A 23,910-nucleotide genomic window follows, 5' to 3' on the forward strand; every position below is an offset into this window, starting at 1 on the left:
TACTTGTTCCTTCATTACAGTTGTGTTTATTTACTAGTTTATTACTTTTGAAACTTTATTTTTTGCGCATAAAACATTTCAAGAGCTTTAAAAACCTACACAACTTTTTTATAATACATATTATCAACAAACATTACTGTTATAACTTCGGTCCAATAAAAAGTAATTTAATATTTAGTCCAACTCGACAAACTGCAAAGTCCTGCATTTACTTTCATGCATGAATGATGGAACATGCAGCACCAGACTCACAGCAGGTGGTCTGTGATGCTGCTGGACTCTCACATATGTATGTTTCTGGCGTGTCATCAGTTAATCTAATGGGGGGGAATAATCTGAATACTTCACTGCTGTTCAATGAACGATTTGCAAACTTCCCTCTTTTTTCCCTCCAACTCACGACCGCTACCTGTGTACTACGTATTCACCAGCAGGGGGCGTAATCTGTTACAAGAATGACGTGAATTTAATGTACGTTGCAATATTTTGCGACTTTCTGTTCGTTTATTTAATTAATCGAAATTGATCAGAACCCGAGTGGTGATGGTGTTCGGACATACGGGGGATGGATGGATGGATGGATGGATGGATGATCAACCTCCTGTCAAACATGCCATCACTCCACTGGTGCTGGAGACTAATATTGTAAGATTGACCCTCAAGAGAGGGAATATTCCTTTTTTTCCCACGTCCATCACGCATTTTCTTGCGTAGACAACTTGGTTGACAGCTTTTTTTTCCTAAAGGTTTCTGCTTTAAAATTTGCTGTTTTGTGATAATTCTCTATATCTGACGATTTTTTTTCAAGTGATTGTGATTATTGATCATAGTGATTATAAACCTGTGATTGATCTAAAATATGGTTCTCTCCCTTTTCTTTCCCTGCAGGAAAGAAAACAAAAATCCCAAACAATAAGCATAACTAACACAGAAAATTTCATCGCATGGATGACTGACATGCCTCAAAAAGAGTCAAATTTGTCTCATCGATGAGTCGCCTGTGACCCACTTGACTTAGGACAGGTAGCAGTTATTCCAAAACTTTACTTCAGAAAATGACGAGACGGGACTTTGGCTGAACTTTGAACTGTTTACTGAAATAATAAGGGTTAAATACATTTAAACTGTGAGGAGTACATATCGCAGCTCTTAGTTGCTAACAGAGTCAGTTGAACGGTCTTAACTTAAATCAATGACATCATTTCCTCCACACCTGCTTTAGGCATTGTGGGTAGTGTAGTCTTTAAATAGAACACAAAAATTCAATGAAACGTTCCCTTTTTACTAAATGTCACATGAACTATTTAACATACATTATTAACTTAAGAATTACCTAAACACATACATCACAAATACATTTCCAACAGTACAGCACCTTGAGACAATCATACGGTCCACTGCACCTAAGGACAAGAGGTGGACATAGATAATCAAGTGTCTGCTGTGACAGTTTATAGATAGTGTGTGTGTGTGCGTGTGTGTGCGTGTGTGTGTGTGTGTGTAGCTTTTCATCAGCCAATCAAAACCTTGCTTCTAATTTGCATACACATTTTCAAAAGCAAATACAAATTCTATAGGGTGTGGCAGCCGGACCGGTTTTTCCACTTGTCTTCTTATTTCTTGTTCTTGAGTTGTTTGGGCAGCCAATCAAGGCCCTCATAGAGGCCACCGCCACTGGTGGCGCTGGTGGCCTGGATGTACCAGTTGCGGTGACGCAGAGAACGTAAGCCCAGCAGGTCTGACACCTCTGCAGCATTCATGGCGTTTGGTAGGTCTTGTTTATTGGCCAACACAAGGAGCACCGCATCTCTCAGTTCATCCTCTGCCAGCATCCTCATCAGCTCCTCTCGTGCTTCGTTCACACGCTCTCTGTCATGACTGTCCACCACAAAGATTAGACCTTGTGTGTCTTGAAAGTAGTGTCTCCAGAGAGGACGGATCTTGTCTTGTCCGCCCACGTCCCACACGGTGAAGCTGATGTTCTTGTACTCCACTGTCTCCACGTTAAACCCGATGGTCGGGATTGTGGTGACTACTTCTCCCAGTTTGAGCTTGTACAGGATGGTTGTTTTTCCAGCAGCATCAAGCCCAACCATTAGGATCCTCATCTCCTTCTTACCTATGAGTCTCTTCAGAAAATTACCAAAAATATTTCCCATGATTCAGACGAAGTTGTTCAACTTCAGAGTGTGGCAACAATCCTGTTTCTAGAAGCCTTTCTGCAAAGTTTCACTTGTCCAACAGGGATAATGAAGGAAAGAAAAACAGCTGTTCAAACAGCACAAAATCCTTTTTCCTTTCTTTCCTCAAGAACACTTCGATGACTTGGTTGAATGGGGTATCTGTTCGTTTTAAATCCAGCAACAAATTATCTAGTTGAGGGATCAGACAACCTCATCTCACCAGAGCTTCTCTTCAAATGTGCATCTGTTTATTTTTTCTTTCTTTCTTGCTTTGCTGCTTTCTTTCTTGCTTTGATGCTTTCTTTCTTGCTCTGATGCTTTATTTCTTTTGCATCCTACTGTAAACAGCAGAACACTTTGATGGTAGATAGCGAAAAACAGCGTCAATATCCATGCAGCTGCATGGATGGAAAAGTGTGAAGCAATTTCAGCAAGGTCTGTCAGCATTGCATGCAGTTCAGTCAGTCAAGGACATGTCGGGCATTTTAAAACATTTAAAAAGAGAAGCCTCAATACTTCAGGTTACTATGCAGGAAATAGAAACATGGTACAGATATCAAGACTTCCAAAATGAGGAAGTAAGAGTAAAACGAAACTTGACCATTTTTGTCTTTATAGTTGTTCAAGACTGACACTCACTAAGCTGACTGCACATGTAACGGACCTCAACTGGCTCGCTACATTTATAATGACTTTTTTTTTTTTTGGATGCAGAAGGACCAAAGGAGACGAAAAACAGCATTCATCCTCCGTTCCATTCAATTTTAGAGTGGGTTGGGTACAACGACAGATTCACTTCAGCCAAAGAAATTGTCTTTTGCGAAGCAACCTATCGCTGATCAAAGGTGAAGCAACCTATCGCTGATCAAAGGTGAAGCAACCTATCGCTGAAGGAGCTCTCCAGTGGTCTTAATGTGCCCTGCTGGAGTGGGAGCTGTTCTTCATCATTGATGACAGCTTGGCCATCCTCCTCCTCTCTCCCACCACTGAATTTAGGGGGTACCCTAGGACAGAGCTGGCCTTACTGATCAGCCTATCCAGTCGTTTCCTATCGGCCGTTATTGTGCTACTCCCCAAGTAGACCACCCCACGGAAAATAGCTGAGGCCACCACGGTGTCGTAGAAGGTCTTCTGGAGTGGCACCTGCACTCAAAAAGACCTCAGCCTCCTGAGCAGACAGAGTCAACTCTTCCCCTTTTTGTAGTGGTTAGGGTTAGGATTGGGGATAGGGTTGCAAAAAGGGACACTAAATAAAGAATAACGACAGGACTTAGTCTTACCTTTAACAAGAGTGCAGGCAAATGTGAGGTTCTTTGCTCAGGTTGATGGTTGACCCACCTAATGGCGACTTCGAACACATTTTTCTTTTCATTCACATAGAGCTCATCAAGATCAAGGATGTCAGTGAGTTCCTGTAAACTGAGCTCCAGGAACTCCTCGCTGGAAACAACGTCTTCAAACTTATTTATTAAGAGCCTTGTGCAGCGCTTGAGGACATACCATGGTGAACCGACGAACACCAATGCAGTTCTCTGGATTGAGATTCTCTTCCAGGAAGTTGTTACATGCGTCTACAATGTCAGTTATAATCAGATAGTCAGCTGCTATAAGCAGATCTTGTACGTTGTCTTCTGTCACAAGGACAGAACCTGAGTATGCAAAGTCAATGATGACCTCCATTACCTCTGCAGACACGTCTGGTATGGTAAAATGTGTTCTGTTGCCTGCGTGTCGGTATAAAAGGGCCCTGTGAATAAAGAAAACCAGTTAAGTATCCGTAATACCACATCACATATCCAAACTGGTGTCTGTCGCGGGTTACGGCCATGACAGGCACCAGAGACCTTGTGACCACAGTTCCAAGCAGCTGCTTCGACAGTGGAGGTGGAGAACATGGTTCACTCTGACTCAATGTCCAGATAAGCAGTTAAATACAAACAATTCTTAAATCACTAATTCATGCATCATGGAAACATTATTATAAGTTTTCCATATAATTATAGTGAAAACCCTCATTCAAACTGATTCTTCCATATCTACATCGCCGTGTTGGGGACATGAAGTCAGTCCCACTTGAAAAATCAGAAAAGTCCTTTAAACTTTAAAGGAGGTTTCTGACCTTTCTCTGCACAGTATGCTCCTTGCTGTGTCATGTGTTCTCTTTTTATTATGAAAGTTGTCCAAATCAACATAAATCTTATTTAATGTGACATGCTGATTCTCAACTTGTCATATTTGTGATGCATAATTGTCTTTTTGCGCTGAACTTAGTGATGAACTACAGTATATCAGCTTATACTGGTATTCAATAAGTTACTTACTGAAAGTATGGACCGCAGTTACACATGATGATCCTGTGAACGTTGAAAATGACACTCCCAGCACAGATGACTGTGTCATATGAACGCTTCAAATCCGGTCTTGCTAATCCAGGCATTTTTTAAGCAGTTCTCATCACGCAGCATGTTTAAGTCAACAGGTTTATGTAATGAGATTCCCTCAAATGACAGACATTAAAGCATGAAAGACATTGAAGACATTAAAGAAAGAGATCAAATAACTATAAATACAACTAATAGAATATTCTGGGCACAGGAGACTTACAGACAAGAGCTGCAGCGGTGCACAAGTGCAAAGATAGGAAAGGATCACACATCATTTATACTGTAAAAGGCATGTCAGTGGGCAGTCAGAAACTTTTGTTTAACCTCGACGCATCTGCTCTCAACCAGTTCTTTACTGGTTTCAGTCGGTACATCATGACCTCCAGACGTTCACAAAAATGTCAAGTCGACAGTTCCACAAAATTATCAGAGGACACAACATAATCAGTCACCCGAACCCCGTGAGGACATATCTGTGCAGACTAAATTATCCAAGGATACCGACAGTCATACAAGCATTTCCAAATATGGTCAAACAGTAGATTATATCCATACAGAATCCCTCCTTACCTTGGGACAGCCTGGTGCCACCTTCACTCCAACACTCACACACACAGCCTTCATTCACACACAACATTCACACACTTCATGCTTATTTTTACTGATTCTCACACCCCATGACTTGTGATTTTTGTTCAATATATTATTTGAGTACATTTCTATTAAATAAATATTCTGTTACTTCTTTTAAACATGGTGTGTCAGCCTCTTTGTCATGTGGCTGTGAGAGCCAGGCTGTGACACATTACATGTAAAACCCCTTTATTAAACATGTGAGTCTACTTAAATAAATGCACTGAAGTATTATCAGTGAAAGTCAAAAAGTACCCAGAGAAGAAAAATGCAACGTGAAACACATTTAAAGTCCAACATTGTATGTCAGTGGCGTTTTGTATGGAGATATTTGAACTACTGTGCAAACTTTATTGTTGTTTGATGTATAGGTATAATAGTGGAACATAATTCATAAAACCTTAAAAAGTTAGACTTGCAAAATCTTATTTTCCAAAGTAACCAACTGCAAAACATTCATGTGCCCCCCCCCCCAATTTACGTGGAAATACAAGATAAAACAAGATGTTGTTGAGTTAATGTAATCTTAGTCTCATGCCCTCCTTATCGTGACCTCCTCTTAAAGAGACTCTATCTCCATGAGGGTCTACGGATCACTGAAGCCCCCCTTTACACATTACGCCTTCAGTCACACAGCCTGTTATGTAATCTCAGTTGTTGGACTGGATTACGTCATGACTCCAGGGGTCATATCCTCTGCGGTTTCCGCTCATGAGGGGAAACATTCGACACAAACCACTTCTCCCAATCAGCACTGAACTCTTACAATTACTCAGGTCGATGAATGGCACAAGAGCATCTTTTGCACCACTCTACACACACTGTACAATCCATTCAAGCCTGAGGATCAGCTGTATGTCTGCATAAAGGAGAAGGAAGGACGTGTTGATAAGAAACATGACCTGTAGAGAACCTTGACTGCTCGGTGACGCTCTAGGACGGCTTTCCTTCCTTTGTTACTGGAAACTTGTCGAGTTCAAAGAGTAAAATGAATTTGATTGTGTATCTGGAAATTCAGAAATACATCACCTTGTCACCTAAGGAAGCTGAATCTGGGGTTATCACTGGACATCGAAAAAGACAACGATCTCAAGCATACACAAAACCTTTGAATATACAGTACAGTGTAGCTGAAGGACTTTGCTAATGAGGAATGGGCCAAGATTCCACAGCAACGCTGCCTGAAACTGGTGTCTGGTTATACATCACAGGTCATGGTGCCAAAGAGTGTCTCTACAAATTACCACAGGAGTTCATCATTCAGGGTTTCAATAATTTCCTCCTGACCAACAGAACACAGACTGTCAGGATCCACGATAACAACTTAAACGGAACCATTTAAGATGTATTTTTCAGAAAGATGTGTTTGTTGTATTGATATAATATAATTGGTTCCAGATTGATTTTTATTTTTGCAAACCAGATAGATAAATAGATAGATAGATAGATAGATAGATAGATAGATAGATAGATAGATAGATAGATAGATAGATAGATAGATAGAGAGATAGAGAGATAGATAGATAGATAGATAGATAGATAGATAGATAGATAGATAGATAGATAGATAGATAGATAGATAGATAGATAGATAGATAGATAGATAGATAGATAGATAGATAGATAGATAGATAGATAGATAGATAGATAGATAGATAGATAGATAGATAGATAGATAGATAGATAGATAGATAGATGGGTGTAAGGTAGTTCTGGAACCTGCAGATGGCGCCCTTCTCATAATCATGAACAGATACGCGCTCCCTGCAAACAGCCAATCACAGCTGGGCTGGAACCAACTTCACAAAGTTCGGTTTCTTTTTTTGCTGGGTTTCATTTCGTGTGTCAGGAAACACTCTTCCTCTTCTTTATCTGCGTCCAGCATGCGGTGGAATAAACCAGCTGTGTGTGCGTCCAACAGCCGTGTGCGTAAAGCGAGAGAGACGCGCGAACAGACCTTGTAGTCCGGACAGAAGATGGATCTATGGCGTCTCTCCATCGCCATAACCCTGGGCTTGGTGTGGTGTTTTTCAGATTGTGGTCGGGCTGTGACCCAATACTTCTTGTGTTTTCTCTTTTGTTGTTCTGTTCCGTTGTTGTTCGGAAACAGCGGACGAGAGAGCAGCACCCAAACCGAAGAAGACAGGAAGGAAGATGCCCTCCAGGTACATGTTTGTTCCATCAGCCGTGAGAAAAGAGTTCCGCAGTGCAATCAATACCCAATCAAGTTTTATAATCGGTAAAATATGAACGGTACATGCTTGGGAAACGTTTCTGGGTCGTAGTGCATGACTTTACACCGCTTTCTCCAGGCTGTGCGCCTGTAAGATCAGACTTCATCAGGCCCCCGGTTGTTCATCTGGTACTGTTCGTTTCTGAGATCGTTTTGAAAGTGGAAGTCCTGACTCCAACTTGTTTTTTCTGCTTCGAGTCAAACCTAAAATGTGACATTTGTGTAGCTCGAATCCTGAAGAGTTATCACTGATAGCCTGAGGGGGTTTCTTTCCCCCCACACAGGTATGAACAACTTGTTTTTACTCATCTCCTAACACAGGTGACCCAGAGTTCAACCACAGAAAGCTGGATTGTGTTCTTAATCATTTCCATTCACTGGTGTACTCATCAGTGTGTGTGTGTGTGTGTGTGTGTGTGTGTGTGTGTGTGTGTGTGTGTGTGTGTGTGTGTGTGTGGTTTTTTTTTTAGAAAACTGTTGTGGAAGAACTTCTTGGTGACTCGACAGATGGAAGAAACCATGTCCCAGATGAACCTCTGGGATGTCAATATCCACACGTGAAGAGATCTCTGCAGCAAGGTGAGGCTTGTTTGAAAGGGGAGTAAGAACATTTGTCTTTGCAGGTTAGAAACACGCTGCGAAAGAATGTTAGAAGCCAAGGTGCTGCTCCTGACTTCAGGCTGCTGTCAGCAGATTTCAGCAGCTGTGTTTTGACTTGACACGGTTGGAGAGGACCATCTCTCCACAGACACAACGGCAGCCGGGGATCGTGTTACAAACAGCAAGGTGGGGCTTCAGGGAAGGAAAGAAAGGATGACTGGGTGAAAGAAACACTCAGTGGAGTGGATACATGAATCTGTTGTCTGAGAGGAGAACACAAGATATGTTGGTTAGTGTGTATTTAATGATACCTGAATGGAATTTTGCAAGGTTTTTTTTTTTCTTTCTAATTTTCCTCTTTCTTTTGTCTTTAAAAAACTTATTTTAATTTTTAAATATTCATAATGACTGGGAATTGTGTGCAGCACATGACCCAATTTTTTTTTTTTCACATTAATTTTGTCTTTGTGACCACTGACGACAAAAGTTAAAGGAGGTTTTGTGATTATTTTTCTGCAAAATATTCATGAATATTGACAATAACGTTTGTTTCAGTTTTCCATGTGGGTGGAATTTATGCTAACCAAGACTTTTAAAAAAATTTTTGTTTGACTGGAAGGATTCATTGAAATTCAGACATGCTTTGTATGGATCCCAAAGCTGTGCATACCATTACTGGTTTATTCAGTTTGCTTATTCGCGATGAGGTGAAGTCACAAGCTTTGATGCGCAAATGCGCAAGTGTGCCCTGTAATTTTTAGATGTTTTTACTGAGAGGATTTTCATGTCAGTTTGCTTCCAGAAATTATCTGGATATCAATTTTTTGTAATTTTCTTTATATTTTACCATCATGATATTTACAGCCCAATCAAAATAAGACATAGTTGATTCTGATCACTGGCACTTCTACCACTGTGTAAATGATATAATGCAGCTTGTCTTTTCAGATGTCTTTTCAGATGTCCTGAAAAGACAAGATGAACTATTTTATGATTTTATTAGAACTCTAAAAACACACAATTCCAAACGCTTGGAGGTTTCTGTTGTTGTATTCCTTTATTTTATTTAAGCTGTAATTATCTTAGTAAAGCAAAGTCAACAAGGCGGCATTAGCATAGGGTGTGCCGTGGTACAATGGTGATATTAGAGTTTTGGGCCTGAATACTTTCTAGTGGCACAGCATCTCAAAGAGCTTTTAAAGATCCAGTATGTCTGTGTTTTCCAGTGTGACGGGGTGAACAGGTTTTCAAATGCTGGGTCACTTTGCTTCCCTGCTCTGTTGAAGGAGTAGAAGTCCTCTGAGTCTTGAGCCGTCACGTTGCGGCCAAATATTGAAGTCCACTTCCTCTTGGGTTACTTGGATTTGCAGTCAAGGCACTAACATGAAATGAAAGTGAATTCCCTGAATGGCATTCTGTTCAAACAGCTGTGTCAGGAAATCTTGAGGAGTTGAAGAGTGTTCCTCTCCTTGCTTTATTTTTTAAGTTTTCTTTTGTGCGTTGGAAATCTGGACATGGCTGAAGCAGTTCTTGGTCAAAACATTTCACCCAGAAAATTCACAATCCTGAGACTCAGACTATTTTAAAAAGTTGAACCGGTTCCAACAAGGCTCCCAGGAAGTGGTTGTACTCTGATCTGCTGATCCATAGAGGTTAGAGTGCCTGGTTGGATCTCAGATCACAGCACACTGTCTAAAGACTGTTGAGGAATTTTATTTCAGTGAATAAATTGTTCATTTTATTGTTCTGAAAACAGACTTATACTAAATCTGTGACCGTGGTTGCTGTATCTGTAGTTTCTTGAACCGTTTGTGTCATATAAAACAGAACTTGTTGTTTTTCTTGTTAAGTTTTTTTTTATTGAATCATCGTAACAAACAATTTTTGCAGATGTAATTTCCCCACCAATACTCATGGCTTTTTATCGTTGATTGGTCGAAGAATGGAGTGGGCAAAGGGATTAGTTCGATGAGGACACTGTGATGTCTGAAATAGAAAAATGGTTTGGCTAAGTTTGAGTTTACCATCCGGGGATAATCCTACCGTTAACTTTCTGAATAATCCAGAGGTCCAGGCTACTGTTCACACCTCTGGCTGGGGCCACATGTAGGACGATGTTCCCAGGGTGACTCTTAAAGAAAACAAGACTGCTTCTGCTTTCTTTTCCAACAACATAATTTTGTTGAGCAAATTTCATCTGTCTCACATGATTGCTACTGGAAGTCATATGACGACTGAAGTTAATTCCTCCGTAGCTCATGGTGAGGAAACAAGCGATGAGTGACTCTGCTCATTTCCTTTGAAATGATAGATACGTATCCTCTTTATCAGCAGCCTCAGACTCTCTCCTAGTTGGGCTTCAAGAAGAAAGCTTCTTGTTTGGATTGAAACCTGCCCCATCTCTCATTTTATTATGTTCAAAGGAAAACACTGTCGGGGATATTTCTGATCATTTTCAGAATTAACAAATTTGGACAGGACTTAAAGAGAGACTGAACAAACTGCCTTTAATTTGGATATTTGAGAGCTGAAAGCAGGAACGCTGTGAAACATGAAAGTCTTTTGTGACTCTTTCCTCAGTATTTGAGTGTGCCTACGCTCAGATGATTCAGTCTTGGTACGACGTTCCGGAGCCGCGTGAGAACCAACCTCTGTACCAGGCGCTCAGCGGGGAAGTGGACTACGTCATCGACCGAATCATCGAGAGAGCAAAAGACTTCAATGTGTGCCAGGTAGTCGTGGGCTCCATCCGTGTTTTGAGCCAGCACTTGCACAACGCAAGACAGTCTGACAGGTGAGACGTCACACCTGCTTTCTCTTGACGTAGGTGTGAATGACTGTAATCTGTCTGAAAAAGCAATCCATATTTCCACATCTTTCCCTTTCTTTTTTAACAGAGAACTCCCGTTCACCTCAAGAGCAGAGGAGGTTAAAGTTCTCAGAGAGTTTTCCAATGCTCTGGTCCGAAACATTTTCCACGAATCTCTCTGGAGCCAAGAACTCAACCGCTGCGCCTTGACTGAGATTGTTGCTGTAAAGGGTAAGAAAGTCTTAAATCCTCCCACTTACATGATGGCTAAGCCTCACAAAGTATTCTACAAGTGTGATATGAATGTTCAAGTTAATGCTCAGGGCCTGAATGTTGGGTTACATAAAAGGAAGATGCCTTCCACACTGATTTTGAAGTTCCCTTCAGGGTCCTGTCATTTTTAGTTGGAGATAAAATGCTTTTTCTGGTTGGAGTCTTGCTGAGCAGAGGGATTTTCATCGACATGAAGTGATTTTTACTGCTTTAGTTAAACAGTTTGCAAGCATTTCTTTTTCTCTTCACCTTTTCTTCTAGAATCGATTTGTTTTCTGCCGAAGCATCCTTTTATAACAAGCTTCCTCAAATTAATTTTGCTGGTAAATCAAAGATATTTCGATATTTATTGTCGACTCATTTCTGTTTTTAAACGTACTGCATTGACTGGTAGATCTGTACTATATGCCGTGAAAACAAAACAATACAATTTAGATTGGATTGGGATTACTCCTTAAATTATTTTGCAGATATCGTTTTTGGCCAAATTGCTCATTCCAAAAGAAATAGTTCCTTTTGCGAAATGATTGTTTACAGAAGAAAGGATCCTAATTGTGTGATTTTTCTTTTTAACTGAAACAAGATGTTAGAGGCCAAACAAAATGTTTTAAGAGGTCTCATAATGCCAAAATAAACAGATAACCTCACATGTTGGGAAATACATGGCAACACTTTCTTTTACGGCATTACCTGAATATTATTGACACCTCGTTTTCAATGAAAGGCTATATGTGTGACTATTGCAGCTGGATTTTAACGTGACAAACGGATTAGATGAATGTGATGCTGGTTGTTGCCAGGTTTGGGTTTGCTGGTGACGTGGCTGTCTGACCCCGACAACCTAAACCAGCTGGTGGTGACCCAACTTGGAAGCAAGACACCCAGAAGCTCCGTGGAGGAGCTGTGTGGATCAGACTCGGATCAAGTCTCTCTGGTTTCCCTGGAGGGCAGAGGCAGCAAAACGTGAGTGGCTGTCATCTGCTGGGCGCTTCCAGTCGTTGTGAGTCCAGAGCAACGCCTGTGAGGGCCTCCTTCAGTGTACGAATTTGTGATTGGCATCTTTGTGTTTCCCAGGAGCTTGGAGGAAGCAGAGATATCGACCAGCACCGGCACAAAGGTCAAAACGAAAGGTGTGTTGTGGGATTGTTAGAATCGAAGGCTTCCAGCTGCAGCTGTGATTCTAAGCAGGTTTCCAAGCTTGAGTGAGGAAAACATCTCCGATGAGAATGATAATGAGACGTTAATGAGACCCGAGACAGAAAGACGGAGCAGTTTGTGAGTGTGAAGAGAATAGAGCACTCTGTTTACTCTATGCTTTGTGCAAAGCTTTGATGAATAATGATGTGTTGTCAGTTTCGTGACTTTTTTTTTTTACCAGCCTGTCGTTCAGCGTAACGATTAATCCTCTTCCTTTTTCCATTTGCTGGTCAATAGTGATAAGTACACAAACGACAAGCTTGGTGACAAGTCATTCCTTCAAGAAAGTTGTTTGTCTTAACAATGCAAGCAATCCAACAGAATAATGACAATAAAACTTGATAATCACGTTTTGAAGCACCCAGTTATATGATAAATATTTTTTTTCTGTCAGGATCACGTGATAAATTCTGAAAAACAGTTAGTGGGACATTAATGCTGTGTTTTCAGGTTAATTATACCACTGTTTGTTTTTAGTCATTCTTCCTTCCTGAATAGAAAACACTCAGAGAGGTCACATCTCTGTCCTACATTTTGCAAAATCCAGGTTTACAGTTATTTATGGAAGCTGAAGTGGAGGTAAACTGACCTCATAAGACTTCCATGTATTGTATTCAGTATATCAAAAGGTGTCGTCTGTCTTTATGTGTTCATTGTGAATTCAAGGCAACAAAATCAAAGAAGGATGGTCAAAATTTGTGGGCAAGATGAAGTCCAAGAGAGCTAAGAAAAAGAAGAAGATGAAGATGATAGAGCGGGATCTGATGCTGAGGGTCATGGCGATCCAGGGAGACGGGTCCAGTGAGGACAGTGACAGGGAGGGTTCCATTCACAGCCAGCAGGACTCTGACAGGGTGAGTCAGTGGTAGCTAACGACACACATTCAGCCCGAGAGGACTGTTTATGAAATCTGGACACTTCATTTTCACTTCTTTGGCTAAACTCCAGGAGAGCAGCGATCTGGAGAGTTACATGTCAAGGGTCCAGGAGGACATGATGGAATTCAAGTTGTCGTATGAGATGTGGCGTGTCGGCCGCTGGGCTGTCAGCATCCCTCATGTGAGCTGTAAATATTCACTGCATGTCTGCTGAGGCTCTGTCAACATTTGTCCTTGAGTGGTCTGTTAATGTTTAAACTGTTTGTAGGCCTACATTGAGAATGAGCAGTTGATCTTCACCATCCACCTGGAGGAGAAGGACAGCCCAGAGAACCTCCAGTGGGACATCAGGAAGACCTACATGGATGTTATTTACTTCTGCAATAGATGGCAGGTAAAATACTCCTGGTGAAAATAAACCACAGCGGGTTTGTTTTTCTTTCTTTTTACAGGCAGTATTTATGTGCACCACAAAACTGAACTGCAGTCATGTGAGCTACAGTTTTACTAGGACTCCTTATCAGCTTCATTGAGTCCTTTAACTTGATTGTGATTGCCCCTCTCCCCCTGCATTTCAGGACTCGACCAGCCTGCCCTCGTTTATGGTGCTGGAGGAGTCAGAGGTCAACCTTAAGACGAAAGAAGACGCTAGAGCGTCTGTTGAGCGCTTCCTGCAGGTAAAGCCCACCAGAGACGCTCACATGTGAAAACAGATAAACTCTTCACGAATTAAAACTTTATTTCCGTTACAGGAATTAGTATCTGATGATCAGATCGGTCAGACTCCACCGGTGTTTCAGTTCCTCTGCCCTCTTGACAAACTGCTGAATGAAGAGCAACACTATGGAGGCGTGTGGGGCATTCTGAGTGGTTTAGCTTACTTTCTGACACCAGGTCACGATGAAGATGAGGTAAAGGTCACCACATGGTTTGAAATCATCTAAAATAGCATGCGTTTTGTTCTTCGCTTAATGGCATCTAGCCCAGGGATCATCACCATTCAACCAAACAGAGGGCGACCAGTGTGGAAATCGCCATTATGTTTTGATCTTGTGCGAGCGTCTCATCACTTGTCTCACCTGCGTGATTCAGTCGTGATTCAGGGCCACATAAAATGATGTGGCGGCTCATGTTGGCCCGCGGGCCTTGAGTTTGACACGTGTCTACTACAGTGCGCCGTAGTTACTCGTGGTTAATGCGTTCCAGGAACCAAACGTGAGTAACAAATTCCGCGTTATTATGACAAACTATTATTTATGGTACTTTAAACGGTTATGAACCCTCCCCATACTCCCCATATGTGTGCAACATTTTCCATTGGAAAAGAAATAATTTCTCCATTTGGATTATTAAACTATATTCAATTTCATTTAATTTATTATTTACGTACCGGTAATTGTACCAAAATGAGTGGTGCATTTATACATTTTCAACCAATTAGAATAGTTATCTGAAACCACAGTGAGATATACTGGGTTTAAAGAAGCTGTTCTGGTTAAACATAGTTATGATTAATAATAAAATTAGAACGATCCAGTGAAACGTCCTGTCTTTTTATAGCCACTATGGCTGTGTAATGTGTTCTTTTGTTTTTTTGATTACTGTCTTGTGCACAACTTGTTTTCAGGTCAGCTCATGTTCTAGTTTATTTTCCCAGATTATAGAAATCTCCCTCCAGAGCCAAGAAACACATTAAACTAGATTCTGTTTGTGTACAAAGGGTGGAGAGCTGTCTTTTTGAAAAAATGCCCCCCCCCTGGATTCGTGTATGGATTTGTTCAGTTCATAGAGTTAAAAGAACTGTGCCTCTGCGTCGGCTGTCAAAACTTGATTGCTTTGTTTCCTTTACAGACCTCCATCAATGAGGCAGAAGCTCCTTTACATCCAGAATCCACAATTGGTGCATCTACTGGGAAGTGCGATAATGTTCCGGGTGCTATAATCCCAACTATTGTTATCTCCCCGTGTGATCCTACTCCAGAACCTCCTGAGGAAGAAGACAATGAGACACAGTCTGCAAACGAAGACTCCTCCCAGGATAAAACCGAGAAGTCTGATAGCCCCTTAACTCAATTTAAAATGTTTTTCAGTGGACTGTCCCGATCCGGGTCACAAGACTCTTTAGCATCGACAAAAAACACTGATGGAGACCTGCCAGATTCAGAGCCCACGCCGCACTGTAGCCAAAATGGAGATTTGCATGGGGAGAGCATGGGAGGTTCATCCTGGCTTCATTCCAGCACAAGGTCAATTAAAAAGGAGAAAATATCCATCAAGCACTCTGGCGGGGCAAACAAGGTTAAAGGGAAGGACCAGGGCTCTTTGCCAAAAGGGGACAACTCCCAGAGTCAGAAGAGCCAAGTCAGCTGGGAGCAGCTGGAGGCAACAAAAGCCATATTGGATCTTCTCAAGGAAATATCTGGTTTGTTCAAACTTAGGGGAGTGTTCTTATCTTTAAAAGCTTCAGGGTCGTAAAAGGCCTCTTCTGCTTGGTTTGCCTGGGCATGTCTATTATGTTAATGGTTACTTTAAAAACCCTTACTACTGAAATGAGATGCACAGGACGGAAGTACTTAAACCATCATAACTGGTTAGCTGCAGGATTAGTCATTAACCTACATGACTCAGTACTAACATTAATGGAGAAGGTTTACAATCTGCACTCAGCATAGCTCCTGCTACCCCTTTTACACACAGATGTGCACCTGCAGTGCTTTGTCACTTTTTAGCCTTTTAAAGGCTAAACAAAATTTTATTTTGATCACAAATGTCCACAGGTTGTTTGCGTTGCATGGCAAGAGCAACTTTTTTTTTTTTAATTGCTCGTTTTGTTGCTAATGTTAACTAGCCTGGAATCTAACACAGCTGGAGGTGGCTGTCGAGTCTGAGGAGGATGTTAAGGTTAGGGTTAGGTTAGTATTTTTCACAGTTGTCCTTGGGTTAGTTTAAATTGGAAGTGTTGATGTTGGGATTAGTTAGATAAAGTTATCCTGCAGATTATTTCTCTTTAAGTTGTGTTTTCAGACCCAAGACTATTCACAAGGATGAATCACGCTTCACTAAACCTCAGATATGGAGAATTATCACAAAACAGCTACGGTCATTTTAGAGCAGAAATTCCCAAGTTGGCAAAAATGCAAACCATATAAAACAGTCATGTAGTCCTTATTTAATGATACCTTATTCTCTGTATTTATAGGTAATTCCATCCTCATCAACATATTCGATGCCGTGTTAAAACCTGTTATGCCCATATTGAAAAAGTAAGTCTGACTTCCATAACGTTCATAAATGTCCAGAGGGTTTCGATCGTCCTCTGAGTGTCTTCTTGTTGTGTCGTGTTTCTTTCCAGGAAGGTGAACTCTTTTCTCAGCAAGATGAATCCGACAGAGGTGCAGGCAGCCTCATTCATTGACTCAGTGCGTGAAAAACAGTGGCCAGAACATCTGCCAGCATCACCGCCTCCTCCTCGCACTGATGAACAGAAGACTGAGACCCGGGAGCGAGCATGGGACCTAATCAATACCAAATGTAGGGGGCACGTTTCTGCACCAGCAGGAAATACGATGCCGTTATCTCTGTGTGATGATATCTGAAGTGCATTTTTGTTTTCTCGCCATAGATTCTCACTATCTAATCCTGAAGAAGACAGATTTGGAATTTGTTTTTAATCTTTTCCAGGATGGTGCTGAAAACAAAACTCTGATATATGTGAGTATCAGTATTTCCTTTGCTGTTGTGTATAGCATGTGTGTTTTATTCACTGAAACACAAAAATCCTCATAAGATTGTGTTTTGTCTTTTCTAACAGATGCTTCTTTCATTCCTGTTGAGGGAATTTTTTCCAAATGAAACATCCTTAAAAGTGCAGTTTTCTTGAAGAAAGTGACTAAATCGAACCACTGAGCCGGGAATTTTTGGTATTTTTTTTTTAAAAAAGATTTTAAATTATCACAGTATTTATGAAACAAAGATGACTTTAAATATTTGGGACCATTTCAAAGACAGTGACATTAATTTATGTCCCTTTTTACCTCAAACAAGCTGTGAATATGTTGGTTTCTTTTTGTTTTTATGTTTATAATTTATCCATCTGTGAATGCTGATTTTATCTTGACTTTTTTGTTATCAGAGGGGAGAATATAGTTTATATTTTCAGTCTTAATTTTCACAATTTCTTATAAATTTGATTTTACTGAAATATTTTTCACTTAGGGCTCACATGTGTGGTGTGTTTTTGTGCAGAAAATTTGTATACAGGTGTTCTAACATAAATTTTTTGTTATTGAACAATCACCTAAATTTGTCAGTAGAACAGAATCAACAAACACCAGGGAACATGAAAAAGTATTAAACAATGTCCACAAGCTATTTCAATAAAGTTATTTCTCTTATATCTGTAATTTTATGTTGGACTGTGGACTTTATAAAAAACGAATTCAGTCAAAATAGAAATAATTTACAGATGGTAGTAGATTATTTTCTCTGATAGAATATTGGGAGTAAAGGTTGTTTAAATTAATCGAACCAGGGACATCCTGGAGGTGAATTGTAAGCTGTGTCTAACATAATTAAATAAAATGTTCAGGCTGCTCCACGTTTTTCTCCTGGAGAATCGGCAGAATTAAAATCATTCGTCAGGGTTGAACCACATCATTTATCTACATCAGCTTGAAATGCTTGTTGAATATTTGAAAAACAACACAGTCATGGCGAGTGTGTTCAGTATTGTCCTGAATGGAAAATTCTTCCTCTATGGCTCACACTTTATAATGGCTGTTCTGTTCAGGGGCAAATCAGCTGGCAGTGTGACAAAATTAACTTTTTTTTTTTTTCTTCACTGAAGTTCAAGTACAAGATAAGTACCAGTACACTGATCCAAACACCTCACTTTACATGACGAAACTAGGGAGTCTTATTAATCTACTAGAGGTGATGACCAGACTAACCCACAAGTCGTAGTATGGATCCAGGCCTTTTAACAGGGATTGGTGTAGCAGAGATTAAAAAGGAAAAACTAGAACTGCATTCTGCGGGGCACGTATGGTCAGGCCCTGCTCATATATCACCCCTCTACAAACTTTAATGAAGATTAGTTTCGTGTTTTGGTTTTTCTGCTTATCTTTTCGATCATGAAGGAAGATGCTGAAAAGTATATCATATGGCAAAACAAAATTCCTGGCAACACAGATTGCACCAAAATTTATTGTGAACCCTTCTGGCCTGAAAACTCATGCTTTAATATTTATGGAAATCTGATTAGTGTTTTTTGTGAATTCCTTTTATCCCAATAAACAAAGGGACACAGGTGAAAATAATCCCTCTGGCTGAGGTGAATCTGCTGTTGTACCCCAACCCACTCCAAAATTTAAAGGAACGTGCCCCGACACATGACCAACTCTTCAACTACGTTTCATGAAAATCTGCCGGGTGGTTTTTGTGCAATCCTGTAAAAAAAACTTGGAGATGGAACCTCCTAGACAGGTGGAGACGAGATCAAGAAAAGGAAGAAAAACATCTCTACTGGATGGATGGATGGTCTCCCAGCTGAGGGGCCATAGGCCATAAGGATTTAACTTGGCCCAGTCCAGGCCTCCCAGGACGAGGCCTCCACAGGGCTGACGGCCAGCAAGGCCTTCTCTGCTGGCCTAACATAACCAGAAATCATATTTATGATATTACTTATATTTTTATGCATTTTCCTTAAATATATTGTGACGGCTGGCTCGTGGACCGCAACAAATTAAGGGAGATGTACGGAGGGTGGCTCCAAAAATAAACACTTAATGTGACACAAGTAATTTAGCAGAAATAGCTGGCAGGCAGGGTTAAGTAACCTGGGAACAGCGACCATGGCCCTGGGGTCATGACTATATGTATATTGGAATATAGTATGACATGGACCAACACCGCCAGTTCTATTTTTAGATTGGAAAAGTTTTATCCATTCAGAATTCAGCTAACTTGTGTTGCCAGGTTAATCCTGGCAGGTTGAATGAAATCTGTGCAGGTCCTTCAGAATCTACAATGCAGGCATCCCTGCATTGTGAGTGAATGGGGACATAGTAGGCAGATGCGATAGCCAATCAGATCACGAGTAGGGGACTCAGTGGGACTAGCTGGCCTCATGTTGGCCTGACATGTACGTGTCCTGTGATTGGATACAGGCAGACACAAGTTAACTTTCTATACTGCAGGGGAGATGCCAGCAGACACAGCGCAGGATGTACAGTTCTCCAGATCGCTGGTGTCACTTGCAGTGTTTTAATGTAACCGCTTAGTTGAGGTAGGCGGTTACATGTTTTACATATAGATCATCCAACAAGAAAATCCTCACAGATGTAATAGGAACCTCAAGTTATGACTGGTTAACTATGATAATATGCGAGTGACTAACAATGAAATACTGAAACAATAATGAAGCAATGAAAATAAACACTGAATTTTTCCATCATTTCTCCAGTTTATCATTACTGAATGTCTAATCCTCACATCCAACATTACATTGACTGCTCAGGGTTTCTGTAAGTATATTTTGTGTACTAGAAGTGGTTATCTAGGTCACCATTGATTTGATACACAGAAGAAAACCAAAGAATAATAGCAACAGGAAGACAAATCATTGCACGTAAACAGGTTGTCATAACGCATCAACAAAAACTCCTGATATGAATAACCAATCATTAGTACAGTTTTATTTTCTGTAACAAATAAAAACAGCGAAATATACAGCAATCATCATAACCTTATCGTTTTCTTACAACTGTGATAAACCCAAAACCATTGAAACTAATAAACAATTCCATGACATTTGTTCAGATATTTCTCATATAAAAACTATGACAAACTGAATGGTGATTTGAAATTCTAAATTGTGCAATCAATGGAAACAACTCACCATATCATAAATTTAACAGTTCAATATTCCTCAGAATGTTCACCAATAAACACAAATTCACATGTATGCTTTACTATTTGCATACTGTTCCTTTTCCCACCATAACAGCATTTCCAAACTCCTGGAGACTATTGCCATCTTTTTCCCTTTTTCTTAACACATTAATTATCTCTTTTCTTTATCTCTATTGTTTCACCTGACCGGGTTGTGACGTTTCCTGTAACAGATCTAACAGTATTCAGCTTCTTGTCATCACCCACTATTACACCTATTACCCACTATTACACACTATTACACTAGCATGGTCCGAATTCTTATTCATAGCAGACAAAGTTGTCGTGGCAATACTAAAAAGAGCTGTGCAAGTTCAAAAAATGACGATATGAGTTTGTATTAGCGTGAATAAAAAGGGTAAAAAAATGAAAATTGGTTACAACACCTTGGAGCTCTCTACACCTGTGTCCTGCAGCCTCACAGGCGACATCTGAGCATTCCCCACTGCATTTAACTGCATATACCAGGCTGCTCTTCTGACTGTGTGGTGTGGGGTCTTTTGGGTGAAACAGTCTTTGTCTCAGCGTGTTGCTCGGCTTAAAATACACAGGAATCTCGTGTTTGTTAAAATCCTTCTCAGTTCTTCAGACACTCCATCCCATATGTGTCTTTGATGCCCCCCGGTATCCCAATCAACCATTGTTGAGGAGCCAGATAGGTTTCAACTATGGTCGTTGGAATATGAATATAGCACTGATCACACATCATAGGGTTAATAAGCTGGGACAAGACCAGCCACCGCGAGAACTGAAGAAGCCTCTTGGATGAGAGGTGAGACGTCTTCAAGAAACTTTCTTTAAGTCCAGTGGATTGATTTAAACAGCTTTGGGTTCTCCAGCTTCCTTTTTTATGCCTCATTGGCCTCCACTTGACTGTCCTGACATGGACCATCATTAACACATTCATACAAACGACTACTCCAGTTGCCCAACAATGACGGGCTACCATTGACTCCACTTTGAACAGGCTTTGTGCTTATATCTCTTGAATTGTTTCTGTCAACCTGGAAATTGACTGAAGAGGCACATTGGGCGCAGAAGAGGAGCACAGTGCCCCCGAATGCTGCGGCTGTACCTCCACACCAGCAGGGGGCAGCTCTGTGAAGAACCGAGGCTGCAGCCTGCAGCGTTCAGTAAATCAAGATGTCTGCGCCCTGAAGGATGCTGTTGTCGGCGTGAAGGAGCTGGACGGTGACAGGTACGATGATCCTGCAGATTATCATTTTTATGTATGGTAAATAATGTAATCTGTGGCCGTTTAAAGACTATGAACTGTCCAATAATGTTTTATTTATGCTCGGAGGAAACGTTTAAATGTTGTTAGCTTCTTGCTGCTCATTGTGACTGGATGTGAAGTGTCCCTGCTGCACGTCACGGATGCTTGAAGAGATTATCTGTGTTTGATCGGTATTACTATTAGAATATTAGGCTTTGCTGATATTCTATTAATTTTGCAACTAGTATCTGTCCCAGGGTTTGACCCGTCCACCTCAGAAAAGAGTCTAGATTAAACATTTAACTCTCTGTGTTCATGAGGAACTTGATTGATGCTCTGAAACAAGCTGGGAAACCAATCCTTCCTGATGTTTGCTATTGAAAGTTATTTATTTGTATCAGCATCTGAACGATGGGGCAGTGAAAGGCTTTAAGTTTGACAAGTTTTATGTGTGATCGATTGCTTTTCCCTGCTGGATAAAACTACAGTAACAATCTGCACCATCGATCGGCGCGTCCCCATCTGCACTGAATACAAGCAGATATGCCGAGCAGAGGGATTTCGTTCGTATCGCTGTAGTCCGTTCTCACAACTTCCGGGTCGTGTGACGCACGCTCGTGTTAGTCCGAAATGAACCATGGTCCATGTAGTTCAGATCTCGTTAAGTCTCAACGTAGAGAAAAAACAAGTAAGCTCATTTGATATGCAGCAAATTCAGCTGATTTGAAATAATTTTCTCTTATCCGTGACATACTTTAGATTTTCATTTAGTTGCAGGTACATCTTAAGACTTTTTTTTTCTTAATTTGGTGAAAAGTAGGTGACAATTATTTTAAATAGTGAACAATATTAACTTGTAGTCATATATGACTCTTGAAAGTTTCTTGTAGTTGATTTGCAGCCAATTTCAGGAAGGTGATCCCTGGAATTATCTAACACATGTCATGCTGTTCCCAATATTTGTGCATTTTTCAGAGATGAGTTGGTTCAAACAAGTAAGTGGTCTTGTGGGATTGCTCGGATAAAGGCTTTGTGGAAGTTTTTCCTAATAGAAGTATTTTCATACTTGCAGGATATTTTGTGTGGAGTGCTTGTCAGGAGTTTGAAATCAAGATATAGAAGGTTTCATCGTCGCCTTCTGACTGCAATGCAGTCACACTTGGCTTACAGTCTCCAAGCTGCAGTTTTTGAGATGGAATTTGGTGATGTCAGAGCCTTGTGTATCCACATGGTGCCAAGAGATGGCTGAGAAGCTTGTCCTGTGTGCAAAATCACCATAACCATGGCAGCTTTAGTTTTCCTCCTCTGCCTCACCTTGCAGTGCTCATTGGAATGTTGTTGCTGGATGTCGTCTCATGGTATTGTGAGCATTTCATGTCAAATTTTTTGCTCCTTGGTGTACATCCACGGCAAATAAATAATTTTTCCATAATTAAAACAAACACAAGAATTTTGTAATTTCTCTCATAAATCTGGTTCCAACTGTATTATTTACACTTAAAACACTTTGGTCCCAAGAGAGCTAATTAAGTTATGGACTTTGAAATATTTTTGTTTTCTCTGCAGTCTGCTCATTGGTCTAAAAGGTGATCATTCTCCAGTATTTATCCTCGATAATATGCGCTAAAACAAGCTCATCAGAGGAGTGGAGGATATGACATATACTCATGAATTCACTGGACATTCTTTGCTGATAATGTGTTTAGTCAGTTTGAACCATTGCATATTATTTAATTCTCTGCGTACAACACATTATTTGTTTTTGCCTGGCAGAAAATAATATCTATTTGTAAAGAGCAGTTCCTGCAGCCTGAAATCATGAAAGACCGTCCAAAAGAGCATAAGTATTCAAAAGCATAGTCCCCTCAGCGCTATCAAATCAAGCTTTTATGTGAGATGATGCAAACACTTAAATGTTAATGTGAAATATTCTGTGAATCATTAGATCACATTTATTGTTGACTGTCTAATACAACTTTAGTCTATTTGTCGACGTGTTAGTCGGGGATTATTTTATGAGTTGTGCTCAAACACTAGAAATAATTTGAATCCCTGCAGCCGCAACATATAAAACATGCAAACAGATATCAAACGATGAGCTGCTCTGAGTGCTGTTTTTTACTCAAGTGGTGTTTCTGCTGCTGATGCTTCACTGTTACTTTTGTGGATTTATTCTGAGTACAGGCATTTGGTAACACATTCTTTCTTGCCATTCAAGCAATGATCGGGAGAGGAAAATGTAATTCACAGCAGCCATTATGAAAACAACCTCTCTGGGATTTGTATAAAGGAGAGCAAAGATAATGCATGCAAGGGCTTTTGACTGAGTGCCTATTGAAGTACAAAATCCTTGTTTGAACCATGGTTGTGTTCTCAGACATGCATGTGTTGTTTCTGTGTTCAACTTTTTACGCAGTAGCTTTAAAACAGAGCAGAATTAGGATGTTTGCCGTCCTCATTAACCCTGATTCGAATAGTGACTGCTTAGCAACAGTGAGACAAGTGATCTGATTTAATGCAGTGTGTGCTCACGAGATACGTGGACATACAGAT

General features: G+C 40.5%; 2 protein-coding genes and 1 pseudogene across 5 annotated transcripts in view; 2 read left to right on the forward strand and 1 right to left on the reverse strand.

Annotated features, from left to right (window-relative positions):
- Nucleotides 1-1,480: 1,480 nt before the first annotated feature.
- Nucleotides 1,481-2,438, reverse strand: LOC137603229 (ADP-ribosylation factor 3 pseudogene; annotated as a pseudogene).
- A 4,566-nt stretch (nt 2,439-7,004) lies between these two features.
- On the forward strand, nt 7,005-19,623 carry si:rp71-46j2.7 (uncharacterized). 4 transcript variants are annotated; one of them, XM_068326473.1, is made up of 16 exons: nt 7,005-7,365; nt 7,904-8,012; nt 10,614-10,827; nt 10,931-11,073; nt 11,916-12,078; nt 12,190-12,245; nt 12,979-13,166; nt 13,261-13,371; nt 13,459-13,584; nt 13,769-13,867; nt 13,943-14,101; nt 15,042-15,612; nt 16,390-16,453; nt 16,543-16,721; nt 16,813-16,901; nt 16,978-19,623. In XM_068326473.1, the coding sequence occupies exons 1-16, from the start codon at nt 7,177-7,179 to the stop codon at nt 16,996-16,998; spliced, it is 2,481 nt and encodes an 826-aa protein (XP_068182574.1). In that variant the 5' UTR covers nt 7,005-7,176; the 3' UTR covers nt 16,999-19,623. The 4 variants fall into 4 exon arrangements, with proteins under 4 accessions (XP_068182574.1, XP_068182573.1, XP_068182576.1 ...); XM_068326472.1 differs by having other exon boundaries at nt 17,002-19,623; XM_068326475.1 differs by lacking the exon at nt 7,005-7,365 and adding an exon at nt 7,378-7,717 and having other exon boundaries at nt 17,002-19,623.
- A 1,646-nt stretch (nt 19,624-21,269) lies between these two features.
- mrpl11 (mitochondrial ribosomal protein L11) overlaps nt 21,270-23,910 on the forward strand; it is a 36,058-nt gene continuing 33,417 nt past the window's right edge. The window contains exon 1 of the mRNA XM_068326002.1: nt 21,270-21,339. The gene's annotated coding sequence lies outside the window, so the exon portion shown is untranslated. The remainder of the gene's footprint in view (nt 21,340-23,910) is intronic.

Source organism: Antennarius striatus, chromosome 10 (assembly GCF_040054535.1).
Source record: "Antennarius striatus isolate MH-2024 chromosome 10, ASM4005453v1, whole genome shotgun sequence".
Taxonomy (NCBI): domain Eukaryota; kingdom Metazoa; phylum Chordata; class Actinopteri; order Lophiiformes; family Antennariidae; genus Antennarius; species Antennarius striatus.